Source organism: Schistocerca nitens, chromosome 4, assembly GCF_023898315.1.
Source record: "Schistocerca nitens isolate TAMUIC-IGC-003100 chromosome 4, iqSchNite1.1, whole genome shotgun sequence".
NCBI classification, from domain to species: domain Eukaryota; kingdom Metazoa; phylum Arthropoda; class Insecta; order Orthoptera; family Acrididae; genus Schistocerca; species Schistocerca nitens.
In genome coordinates this window covers 290,405,467-290,418,981 of record NC_064617.1, presented here as the reverse complement: position 1 = coordinate 290,418,981, position 13,515 = coordinate 290,405,467, and the positions used below count along the sequence as shown (strand labels likewise).

Below are 13,515 nucleotides of genomic sequence, written 5' to 3'. Positions count from 1 at the left end.
GAATCGAACCGGGCACCGCGCCAGACGCAGCCACCTACTCCGCCGGACCGAGTTCTCGAGACGTGGACGCAGAAACGACGGAGGCGACTGCGCGGCAAGTAGAGAGCGATTGCGCACGCGGCTTCCAGGATCAATATGACGCCGACGCCGGCGTCGCCGTCGCAGGCCGAAGCCCCGGGACGTAACAGTACAGTAGGCGGGACCGCGCGAAGTCTGCGTCGCGACGCGCGCCTCTTGCTAACCCTGCGCCAGGGGTTTGTCGATAGCACGTGGCTGCCACGGGACTACTCACCACGTGTCTAGTCAGCCATCTGCGGCCCCGAATGACGAATTTCTGCACGCGGCGCCAAGTATTCGGCGTACTAAGCGACGGATAGCACGCGGTTTTAAGCAGTCAGTCTATTAACACGGAACACCAACGGCGCAAAGGTGAAAAAAAATCACGTCAGCAGCAGCTGAAGTGACTTGGCGTCGAAGAGCAGTTGCTTTCTATTCTACCTCGTCGTAAGTCATTCGTCTAAGGTTACTTTGACACTGCTGCTGCTGCAACGTAGTTTCTGTTGAGCCTTTTAAAAGGTACGTTGTACTTAAGTGATTTAAAACAACCACAGTGACGTTGTTAAGATTGCCCAGCACGTTTGAGTAATTTATCTCAACCGTTTACTGACACGATGGCATTGACTAGAGCTCTCATTCTATAAGAGCTGTAGAGTCAGTAATATTAGATCCTCGACAGTAAGCGATGTTTCTGTACATATATCATAATATTTTCCTTATGGAAACGAGTAACGCTGCCGATATCTTGTGAACAAATGTTTGTCGCCCAACAGCCGACGATCTTTTTCCCTATTAAAGGAACAGTGAAACAATATAAGCTGCTAAATTATCACATAGCAGCGTAAGGAACTGCGTACTATTGTGTTACTTTTGTTGTGCCGTACTTGAAATGGAACGTGCCGCCACGCGAAACACAGCTGACAGTTTAATTTCACGCGTAGGAATGCGAGTGTGAATGCGCTTGCGCGATACGTGGTAGTTCCTCTCAGACACCGCGAGATGGCCTAGGCGTCGCCTAGCGCTCTCTGCGCTGCTGTTTTCTGCCGCAGACACCAGTCGCTGTAGCTAAGATGCGCTGGGCCGGAAAATACGGGTCAACGCGCTTTTGTGTTCGACTGCGGTCCTTTACGTTTTTACGCTTGTATAAGAAGAGGGGAATCATCTACGTGACAAGACTGCAACTGTCGCAGCATTGAAAATCTTGCACTTGTAAATTCTAGTGAGGATAACAAGAATTAAATAAGATGCGGAGGTCCAGCTCTGCAGAGGTCTTACCGTAAGTCATTCCACTTCCAGAGTAGTTTTATAAAGAATGAATCGCAGCAGGAAAGATTTTGTCTATACAGCAGCTGTCGTCTAGAGGCTTTTTGAGCGAGTGAGGGACGCTATAGCTCCTAGAAATCCACGCCTGTCTTGTAATTGAATGTGGCCACTCCCCTCTCTCCTTGGTCCCTCTACTGCATCACCACCATTTGTAAATACTAGACGTTATCCTGGTTTGTGATTTATCTAAACTGTAATGCTACAGATGATTTTCAAACAATTGTAATTTCAAATGATTAAAAGGCTTTTTCTTTATATCCTGTTGTTCTAGACAGAATTTGGCCTCAAACAAGATTTTATACCACATGCAAAAGGAAAAAAAAAAAAACAGATTTGTGATGGTAGTGTATTGTGTTAACTGCAGGGAATCAAAACGAGCACTGAAATAGTTCAAAAATTATTCTTAATAATGCATATACTTATTCTCTGTGGAACTACTCCTTGGTAAGTTCTTTTATAATTTTATTAAAGCTTACTCGTGGGAATATGAAGCTTTCCGTGTTAAGGTCTGTTGCTAACTTCGTTTTCGATGCTTACTTCTCAGTTAAATACTTTGGTGGTGATAACGCTCGATACCATATCTTTTTTTGTGATTTGCAAATAAAATGTTGATATCTATATACGAGCACATTTTTTCCCCGCCAGCATATTCCTTCAAGTTTCATGTTGAGTAGTATACAATAAGACCAATGCGAATGTACAACAATATCGGAGGAATGTTTTTGTTTTGACTATTTGTTACCATGAATTTAGACGCTTGATAACCTCCCACGTATTACTGCGTATTCGGTGTTGCAAAATTCGTACAAAATTTCACTACTTCTCGGTGTCGATGTTGATGAACTACTGAACGGAAGACAATTTTGAAATTCAGTGACAGAACTATCCACTTCCTTTTAGAATTAATATTCGTCAGTCAGTAGAATACATATATTCTGCTTCTGATAAATGTTTAGCAGTTTCCAATAATATCTTCATTTGCACTACCCTGCTTGTATTCGGGTAAATGTCATCAAATATGACTGGAGCACAAAGGATAAGTTATACTATTGTCTCTTTTTTCTTTTTTTTTGGGGGGGGGGGGGGAGTAGGAGGAGTGGAGAGAATCATGACCAGTAGTCTTTTGTAATATAATTTGAGCAACTCTTCAGGTATACTGTTACGATCTGGCATTTTTCTTTATAACATATGGCAATATGAACCAAAGTTCTTAGACTGAGAGAGAAATTGTGGAATGTACAAAATGCTGATAAAAGAAATTTCCCAAAATTATGTGATTAAAAAACGCGGTAACTGCAATATTATATGCAGATGTGTAGCATTACCGCGAAAGGCTCCAAATGAATGTGCGTAAGTTACACATAGAAAAGAAGTGTGCTGCAAGTAACCATTCACGTCGATATTTTTAAGTTCCGTCATATCTAAGAGCAAATCGATTTCCTATCTATACATACTAAGTGAATGCTGAGTTTCCTTACGAATGAGTCCACATTATTAACGACAAACCCCATGAGCACAAGAGATTGTTGACCAATGAGTTGCATTAAGTTTGCGAACTGCCACACAAACAGTAATGACTATCCTTTTCTGGTTTAAGTGCTCTTTGCGGAAGCTTACTCTAACCAGAAATAAAAACGACCCACAAGCACTGGACATCTCTTACATCGCACATAACTGCATTGTTTCTTAACAAGATCCTGAACGTGATAGTTCTAAGATCTTTATTTGATTATCCTGCGGTACTAAAATTTCTCTTTTGTAAGTGTTCTGCAAAATACTAACGCGAATTCTTTACAAACGAATGGAAAAACTGATAGAAGCCGACCTCGGGGAAGATCAGTTTGGATTCCGTAGAAATGTTGGAAAACGTGAGGCAATACTGACCTTACGACTTATCTTAGAAGAAAGATTAAGAAAAGGCAAACCTACGTTTCTAGCATTTGTAGACTTAGAGAAAGCTTTTGACAATGTTGACTGGAATACTCTCTTTCAAATTCTAAAGGTGGCAGGGGTAAAATACAGGGAGCGAAAGGCTATTTACAATTTGTACAGAAACCAGATGGCAGTTATAAGAGTCGAGGGGCATGAAAGGGAAGCAGTGGTTGGGAAAGGAGTGAGACAGGGTTGTAGCCTCTCCCCGATGTTATTCAATCTGTATATTGAGCAAGCAGTAAAGGAAACAAAAGAAAAATTCGGAGTAGGTATTAAAATTCATGGAGAAGAAGTAAAAACTTTGAGGTTCGCCGATGACATTGTAATTCTGTCAGAGACAGCAAAGGACTTGGAAGAGCAGTTGAACGGAATGGACAGTGTCTTGAAAGGGGGATATAAGATGAACATCAACAAAAGCAAAACGAGGATAATGGAATGTAGTCAAATTAAGTCGGGTGATGCTGAGGGAATTAGATTAGGAAATGAGACACTTAAATTAGTAAAGGAGTTTTGCTATTTAGGGAGTAAAATAACCGATGATGGTCGAAGTAGAGAGGATATAAAATGTAGACTGGCAATGGCAAGGAAAGCGTTTCTCAAGAAGAGAAATTTGTTAACATCGAGTATAGATTTAAGTGTCAGGAAGTCGTTTCTGAAAGTATTTGTATGGAGTGTAGCCATGTATGGAAGTGAAACATGGACGATAACTAGTTTGGACAAGAAGAGAATAGAAGCTTTCGAAATGCGGTGGTACAGAAGAATGCTGAAGATAAGGTGGGTAGATCACGTAACTAATGAGGATGTATTGAATAGGATTGGGGAGAAGAGAAGTTTGTGGCACAACTTGAGTAGAAGAAGGGATCGGTTGGTAGGACATGTTTTGAGGCATCAAGGGATCACAAATTTAGCATTGGAGGGCAGCGTGGAGGGTAAAAATCGTAGAGGGAGACCAAAAGATGAATACACTAAGCAGATTCAGAAGGATGTAGGTTGCAGTAGGTACTGGGAGATGAAGACGCTTGTACAGGATAGAGTAGCATGGAGAGCTGCACCAAACCAGTCTCAGGACTGAAGACCACAACAACAACAATTGTTCTGATGTAATAATTGCATGTAATGAACTTTTTTGCAGTTAGGCGACAATATGGTCCCTACAAACAATAAGCTGATATAGCCCACTGGCCTATTTTGGCAATCATTCACATTACAGTCGACGTCTTTCACAGTGCTACGTGCCATGTGATCCTCCACAAATAGAAAACTTCTTAATAAAGTAATTCTTGTTATGTTGATGGTTCTGTGCGCAGTGTATTATCCTTTTTAATTAGCTCAGGTGGCCACACGTTAGCAATATTAGAGTTTCCTGTTGACCAATCCGTTCTGTGTCAAATTTAGATCGATGACATCCCGTGAAAGTATAAATTAACTCCTAATTAAGAGCTAAGTTTCCTGTTAAAAACTGCAACACGTTCAGGGATGTCATCATGATGTTAACTGTACGTGCGCGTTTCATTGCATTTTGAAGCTACTATATCTGTGGATCGGCGAGGAAAAAGTACTCGTGACAGTACAGTTATAAACAGAGCGTAATAGACTAGGTGTGAGTGGACCTCGCCTCAGTTGTTACAATTTATGGAAGTTGCACGTTTGTACTACGAAGAAACTTCTGAAAATGGACAGAGCCGAATAATTTTTTTACAAAAGCGACATACCATATGCCTCCCTCCCCCTCTCTCCCTCAGTCATTAGTTACTTCTCCTTGCGCTCTTGGTAAGACCTTCAAAATAAACCTAAAAATAGGGATCGTGGAAACGGGTTGTGCTTTCCTTCTAAAATAAGTACTACATAGGCTTTCCTCGGTAACAGAACAAAAATTTCCGAAATTTATTCCAGTGTCCGTTATAAATTTGAGAAGCAATTCATTTACATCCATCGTAATTCGTGAGATCTTTAACAGCTTTCAGTAAAAGCAGAAAGAGGTACATCTATTGTACTGATCTAGCTTCAATGAAAATGTGCTGTCCATTAAAATAAGTCGAAAGAATAAGAATATAAATTTTTTTAAGTTTTAATAAAGAAACTTCTTAATTCTATGACCTTCAAATTTCCATTTTCCGTCGAGAAGTTGGACAAATACAAAAAAATTACTTTGAATTGACTTGTTGAACATAAGACACTGTTCAATTGCGCAAGTTGTATTTTAAAAGTGTGGAAAATTCAGCAGTAATACAAAAGTATTGCGAATACGTAGGCAGAGTGAGTTTCTTCTGTATGATTGCGAGATCGCAGAACAATCAATGGAAGTAGTTACTTCCATAAAAAGATGACTATCCGCACGGAGCGATTGAACGCTCACGTAAATTTAATGGCGTTGTAAGGCAGATGCCAGACTGACATTGACTAAAAGAATCCTCAGGAAATGTAGGCCAAAAACAAAAGAAATAGCTTCAAAACTTTAGTTCGATTAATACTTGAACATTAGTCTGGGACCCGTACCAGAATGGATTGATCGAGAAGATCCAAACAGTAGCAGCACTTTTCATTACAGGTTCATTTAATAAGCGCGAAAGCGTAACGGATATGGTCAGCCAAGTCCTGTGGCAGACGCTCCAAGAGAGGCGCTGTGCATCACGGTATGGTCCGAGAGCGTACGTTCCTTCTACGTATATCTCGCGAAAAGACCATGAAGATAAAATTAGAGAGATTGGAGTGCATACGGAGGCATACCAGTAGCCGTTCTTCCCGCGAACTATAAGCGACTGGAACAAAAGGGGGAGTGAAAGTGGTTCACAAAGTGCCCACCGCCACATACCGTAAGGTGAATAAAGATGTAGATGCAGAAACCTGTCGGCAAATGAATCGCTGCTGACTCCAGTATCAAATAGTTTCCTAGTTCGCACAGATATATTTGGAAACGTAAACCATTATGGAATGTCTTTGACATCATGTGCATTCAATCGTGCGAGTTTTCGCTACTAACTGATGCACCTTGTATATAAACGTTGCAATTGGCCACCTCTGGCGTCTCTAAGCGGCAGAAATGGAGTTCTACTTCCGTTAAGTGACTTCATTTCTTTGCACGTAATATACGGAATTAAGGCGGGCATTGTGGCCGAGCGGTTCTAAAACACTTCAGTCCGGAACCGCGCTGCTGCTACCGTCGCAGGTTCAAATCCTGCCTCGGGCATGAATGTGTGTGATATCCTTAGGTTAGTTACGTTTAAGTACTTCTAAGTCTAGAGGACTGATGACCTTAGATGTTAAGTCCCATAGTGATTAGAGCCATTTGAACCATACGGAATTAGGTTCTGGAATTTACATACTGGACGTCTTTGGCTCTTCGGGTGACCGGTGTAGCCATTCTACATTGGTAGGTAGTAATTTCGTTCAGAACGGTAGCAAACGGCTCTGAGCACTATCTTAACATCTATGGTCATCAGTCCCCTAGAACTTAGAACTACTTAAACCTAACTAACCGAAGGACATCATACAACACCCAGACATCATGAGGCAGAGAAAATCCCTGACCCCGCCGGGAATCGAACCCGGGAACCCAGGCGCGGGAAACGAGAACGCTACCGCACGACCACGAGCTGTGTACAACGGTAGCAAAAGTAGCTCCTACTTTACCATTCCAGTCACATGTCTACACCGCAGTATAAATTCATTTCGGAGCAACAAAATACCCATGGATATTTATTCTGTAGATTCCAGCCTGAATGAGACTGTTCCATTTTAGTTTTAGAAAACAGTTTTTTTTTTCTGTGTAAGGAAGTTATGTCGGGTGTTCAGCTATTGCGGACGGCTGGTGCCGTGATATTGATGTCCATCGTCATTAACTACTGTGCGTGCCTCACAGCCCGGTAAATACTTAACGCAATTGTTGAAATAATGAGGTGTCATTAATATAAAGTCTGGAACGGGTATAAATGCAGGTGTGTCTATTGGTGAATGAGGGCGGTGTACTGAACAACATTACATTAATATTTACGTCGTTTGCAAACTAATAATTATAACAAGTCATATGTTTTTAATATGGGTAGTGTAGTACCTCCAAGTTCATTTCCCCTGGACAACGGGCCAGTTGTTGAAGTGTGGATACGTGGAGGAAAAAACAGTTAGTCTTTGCTGACAGGGGTTGTCCACTTACTGTTGCATTTACGACTGTGCAGAAAACATCAGATAGTAAATTATGTGACGTGTTTGCGGGAAGACTGTTCGACGCAGAGAAAACACAACTAACATTTGTGTAGATATTAATGTACAACACACAAAAATATCTGCACTTACACCCGTTACACCCTCTATAATTAAATGAATAGTGAATTATCCAACAAGAAATGTGATGGAAATGAGGTTTTGTCAGAGAATACGGCAGATAGTCACTGCTAACGAACTTCACAAATGTTGTTCCCTCGACCTTAATAACTATGGACTGGTTGGCATAAAATAATGATGAATCTGGCTAGGGAAATCTCTCTTTCGATGGAAGAAAGGAAAACTTAATAAATTTCAAAATGGAATTAACTGAAATTATTGAGACAGATACATGCGAAAACAACTTCTTGTTACAGACTACATGGATTAGTCGTAAATCTGTGCCACTGAAAACCCTGATTCATCTATCTAATAAATTCTCATATTGGTGAAAAAAAGGTAAAAAAATTCTAATTTCCACTATTTTCGTGTGCTGTCAGTTTTCGTACACCAGTTAGGCTTTATCTTGTGGCTGTAGCTCATTTCATTTCAGCCAGCTTCCCATAATTTTTGTGATAATGTTTGTTTTGTGATAATGTTTGTTAAACTGAATACGAGCATAATTGAGTGGGGCAGCGCCAAAACTGCAAAGCAAACCCAAAAGATGGGAATCCACTACGTAACTAGAATAAACTGTGTTTATTTCGTCTATGACATTAACACTTTCTTCGTATATATGTTCATAGTTTTTTGTATTGTAAGGATGATTTTTCTTCTGTTTCAGCACCGGTAGACGGCTTGGATCCAATGCGTTGGCAAGGTAAGCACATCTCAAACTAGAGAGAGAGAGAGAGAGAGAGAGAGAGAGAGAGAGAGAGAGAGAGAGAGGGGGGGGGGGGGGAGAGAAATGAATACATTACCGTTAATGACACTGGCATGCAAACCTGTGCTCCTCTGCTTCGAGTAAAGCTCTTAATCCTCAATTAGAGCGCATACACGGGCTGTAAGTAGCTCTCTGCCATCTAGCGGCCATACGCTGAACTGCGTTGCTGTACAGACAAGCTGCCTGCATGCTGGCGCCACTGCAGGCAAGAAGTAATATGACTGGCTTTCGGTACGAAGACTGACAATTACAGTGACTCACTTGTCTTAATTGGAGTAGAGCCACATCCAGAATTGGACCTTCTGATCCGTTCCGTCTCCTTCAAAAGTGGTCAAGTTATCTCTAAATTGGTTTCCCCAAACACGTTTTCCCCTTGGTTTAAATTGTTTTATGCTTTCCCGCTTAACAGTACTGTTTTATAATGTCTGTTATGTTTCGTATGCTCAGTTCAGCTCGGTGGTCATCATTTCTCTCTTTATCCATCAAAGTACATCCAGCCAAGTATTTAGCCCTAGGACTCACTCTGAGGTCATAGGTGACCCCAATCATCTTTACTATGGATAAAATAATATTTCTATTTCTTGTAAAAATCCAGAATTTTATGACTTTTACCACACAGTATTGTAGTTCTCACACAAAAATTTTTAGAGCGCTTGACGCAACATTTAAATCAATAATTAACAAAAACTACTGTTGGGGTCAATTATGACCCAGATTGATTATATGTAACATTCATAGAATGTGTAGATTATCAACTATCAATCTCTTTCTTAGGTATTTTGAGTTGGTAACACTGAATTCAGGTGTTACTCAGAACTAACCTCAAACTGGAAGTTCGTTTGTACGTTTGTTGTACATTTGTTGTTGCAGTGTAATTTCAGCATGGATGGAATACGTTTTGCTCCTGGCTATAGTGTAGAACAAGCTATGGAAGACTTATTTCGTAGCAGTAGTGATTCAGAAGGTGGTGACGCCGAAGATGATGGAACACACACACAGGTAGACCAAACTGATGCAATTTGTTTACATGAATTAGAAGAAAATGATATTCTTGCTGAAAATGATGACAGTGGAGAAGATGAAAGTGCAGTACTGGTAAGCAGGGGTCGGGATATTGCATGGAGTACAAAAGAACCATCAATTCGTAGATTTCCAATCCGCAACATACAACGATTTTCAGCAGGTATTCCTAGTACAGTTAGTGTTAGCTCAGCTGTTGACTGTTTCAGGCAGTTTATTACTAATGAATTGCTGGATATAATAGTTCAGTTCACAAACCAACGAGGAAATGAATTGAAAGTGTCTGGAAAATTAGTTGACTGGCGTGATACAGACAGATGCGAGCTTCTTTCATTTTTAGGCTTGCTGATTCTGTATGGCGTACCGAAGAGCCGGGGGAAACCTATTGACGGATTTTGGGACTCTGAATATGGCACTCCTCTATTCCGTGCTACTATGTCGAGGAGGCGATATCAGGACAGTCTGCGTTCACTTCGTTTTGACGACCGCATCACAAGACTTGAAAGGAAAGAGAGGACTGGAAATAAGGCTGAAGCTGTACAGGAAATATTTGATTTGTTTGCCGTGCAATGTCAAACATCATTTATACCTTCCAGCAACATTAGAGTTGATGAACATCTTTGCGTATACAGAGGTCGGTGCAGTTTCAAGGTCTACATTCCTTCAAGGCCAGGAAAGTATGACATCAAGATATGGTGCGCAGTAGACTGTGAACATGGTTATCTGACAAATCTTCAAATGTACACTGGAAGGAGTGGTGATGTGAGAGAAGTGAATCAAGGCAAGAGAGTGGTCTTAGATTTAGTGCGTCATCTGGCTGGCAGTGGTAGGAATATTACCACTGACAACTTTTTCACGAGCTATGACCTTGGCCAAGAATTGTTGAAAATTGACACTTGTAGGTACTCCACGTTCTACAAGAAAAGAAGTCCCAAAAGAGTTTTTGCCTTCGAAAACTAGGGAAGAATGCACTACCAGATTTGCATACAGTGGTAAAACCCTATTAGTTTCGTATGTTCCAAAAAGAAATAAGGCTGTGCTACTCCTGTCAACACAACATCAATCATTTGAAGTGCCCAAAGAAAACAACTTGAAACGAAAACCAGAAGTAGTGTTGTATTACAACTCAATAAAATCAGGTGTTGATACGCTAGATCAAATGAGCTCTTACTATTCTGTGAAAAAGGGTACAAAACGTTGGCCATTAGCAGTATTTTATGATCTTGTCGATCTAGCTGCACTCAATGCCTACAGACTGTTCTGTGTTGCTGTTGAAAAAACAGAGACGTCTTTTTTCTAATGAAGTTGGCCAAAGAAATGGCAAAGCCCCAAGTGGAACGTCGTTTGAGTTTACCACAAGCAAGGAACAAGGATATTATTAGCAGTATGAAACGGTGTGGATTTGATGATCTGTTAGACAATGAACATCCAGACGTAATACCCGACAATCAGAAGAGAAAGCGAGGCAGATGCTCCATTTGCCCCCGATCAAAGGACACAAAATACAGTTCAACATGCAAAAAGTGTAACAAATTTGTTTGCAAGGAACATTCTGAAATAGTTACTACTTGCAAAATATGTGCGGATGACTATGGTACGGATTCCGGTTAGAATTATGTTTCCTGTTGAGTTGTTCATCACATTTTCTGTATAAATTTGAAGCCATTGTGAAACATTTATGAGTGAAACAAATTATGACTTAGAGTAATATTGTAACTTCTGATATGTAATTACTCTGCCATATGTAATTTAATTTTACTATGTACATACCTGTTAAAAAGCTGTGAAATGTGTCTAAATAATAAATAAAATGTAAACAAACAGTATTAAACGACAGTACGTTGTTCTCTGAATGATTAGTACACACAGTCAATTATATATTGATTGGGGTCATGTATGACCCCGGATGGAGTACTAGGGAAATTTTAGCAGAGTCAGTCCTAGGGTTAATGCTTCTATTCTCTATTCATCTCTCTTCTTAATAGTCCAGATTTCGCATTCGCGTCCGTAACCTAATAGAACTTTAGTAGTAAGTTCTCACTGTGGGCTTTCTGTTCCAGTGTTCCGCGTGGAGTTCCACTGTTTGCCCTATATGTAAAACTGCACGCTAAATATTTCAACGTATTAACTTGCTCTGTGAACTCCTTGGAAATTTCAATCTTAACTTGGATGGACTGGCGTCCTAAGAATGACACTGATTTTGTCTTTGTGATGGAGACGTTCAGATTGTATTAGATGGCTGTTTTGCTTAAAGACAGCTTCCTGTAAGTCATTTTTATTCTGCCTTATTATTACTTGGTCGTCAGCAAAATCTAGTGTACTAACATCCACATCGTCAATTTCAAAATGTTTCACTTTCTGTAACCAAGTTCTGGTTACATAGTCTATATACCTATTAAAAATAGTGGGTGAAAAGGGACACCCTCTTGTAACTTCTTGGTTTATTTAAGCCATATTATGTCTGCTGCCTGCAATTTTCATCTGTATTTTGTTATTCAGCTGTACAGCTCGTATGAGGTGGATATGTCTTGCTTCTTAAAATTTCCCGCGGTTTCTTTCGATTCACTATATGAGACGTCTTTTCCTAGCCAATAAAGGCAAGAAAAGATGGTAAATTGAATTCACGAAGTTTTTCTACTAGTTGTCATGGTGAAGTTACAGCCCAAGCATGATCTGCTTTTTCGAATGACATGTTCGGCATTAGACAGTACAGTTTCAGCGATTGGCGTTTTGTTAAAATTCTAGCATACAGTTCACAACATGAATTCAGAAGACTAATACCTCTGTACTTGGACATTCATGTCTGTTTCGTTTCTTATAAAATGTGCATATCTGGGCTATATTCCACCCTTCTGGTATATAACGACTTCGCCAGGACGTGTTCATAAAATCGAGTATTCTCATTTTTACAATATTTGGTGCATATTTTGTCAGTTCTATACTGATTTTTTCACACACCGGAGTCCTCCTGTTCTTACTAGGCGTTACTGTATCCTGTAGCTCTCCCAGAGTTATTAACTCTACATTCCTATCTTATTCAGACAGAACGACCTGCGTGTCTTGCACATCCGTCCAGTGTGTTTTGTGGTATTGTAACCAATTACATTCAGATATAGTGTTTATTTGCGGATTGTCCTTACCTTCTTTGTTTAAATGTTTAATTATCTGGTATGCTGTGTCTCGTCCTCCTCTTACATTACGTTCAATATCTGTAATATATTTATCCCAGATTTTCGATTTGACTTTCCTTTTGATTAGAGCTGATTTCCTTTTATAATCTGGTCTCAGATGTTCTGGGGAATTCAACATTTTTAAGAAGTCATGTTTCATATCATCAATTACATTACGTATTTCATCATCCCAGTATCGCAGGCCCATTTTGAAAAAAAAAATCCTTTCTTGTGCCAAGTGGTTGTGTTGCTGCCTTAATTAGTGCTTCCTTCATATTGTTTCATTCCTGGTTGATGCTATTCGCTTCTGTATTTACACTTCTGTTTTCCTCAAGCCTTGTCTGGTATAGCAACCGTATACTCTCCCCTCGGAGTAAGTGTACCTCAAACGTTGAATTAGCATTATTTCATTTCAAGTAGTTTTATTTTTGAGACTAGAAAGAAATGATCTGAAGAGACATTTGGACCTCTGAAGATCCTTGAGTCTTGCCCTAAAGACCAAGTGGTCTTATTTGCAATTACGTACTCTATAATTGTTTCAGAGCCTCTAGCTGACCAGTTACATTTGTGAATCCGTTTATTCCTGAAGATTGTGTTTGTTTTTCTTAGCTCATTGCTTAAGAGAACGCTTTCACTCTGTATACATTATCATTTATTACATTTTCCCTTCAGAACCAATAACATTTGCCACGCGGATATTGCCCATCCTTGCATTTAACTCTCGTGCTATTATCACGTGATCACTTTCGTTTCTTATGTAGGGTTCATTCCAAGTTATCGTAAAAGTCTTCAGCGACATCACCCTGTCCCTCTCCTGGGGCACGTACTCCAGGTACTAACGAATTATCTCTTGGCATCTTTATCCTGACCACAATTATCCAATCATTCATAAAGATGTAAGAATGTATTTTGGTTGTTAAAATCTTCTTCCAC

At 40.1% G+C, this 13,515-nt stretch overlaps 1 protein-coding gene across 5 annotated transcripts in view; it reads left to right on the top strand.

Moving 5' to 3' along the window:
• The window catches only part of LOC126253585 (rab11 family-interacting protein 4), a 968,661-nt gene that overhangs the window by 787,488 nt on the left and 167,658 nt on the right, over window positions 1-13,515 (top strand). For all 5 annotated transcript variants that reach the window (XM_049955015.1, XM_049955014.1, XM_049955013.1 and 2 more), the window contains one exon: window positions 8,294-8,329. In XM_049955015.1, coding sequence (XP_049810972.1) covers window positions 8,294-8,329 — 36 coding nt within the window. The remainder of the gene's footprint in view (window positions 1-8,293; window positions 8,330-13,515) is intronic.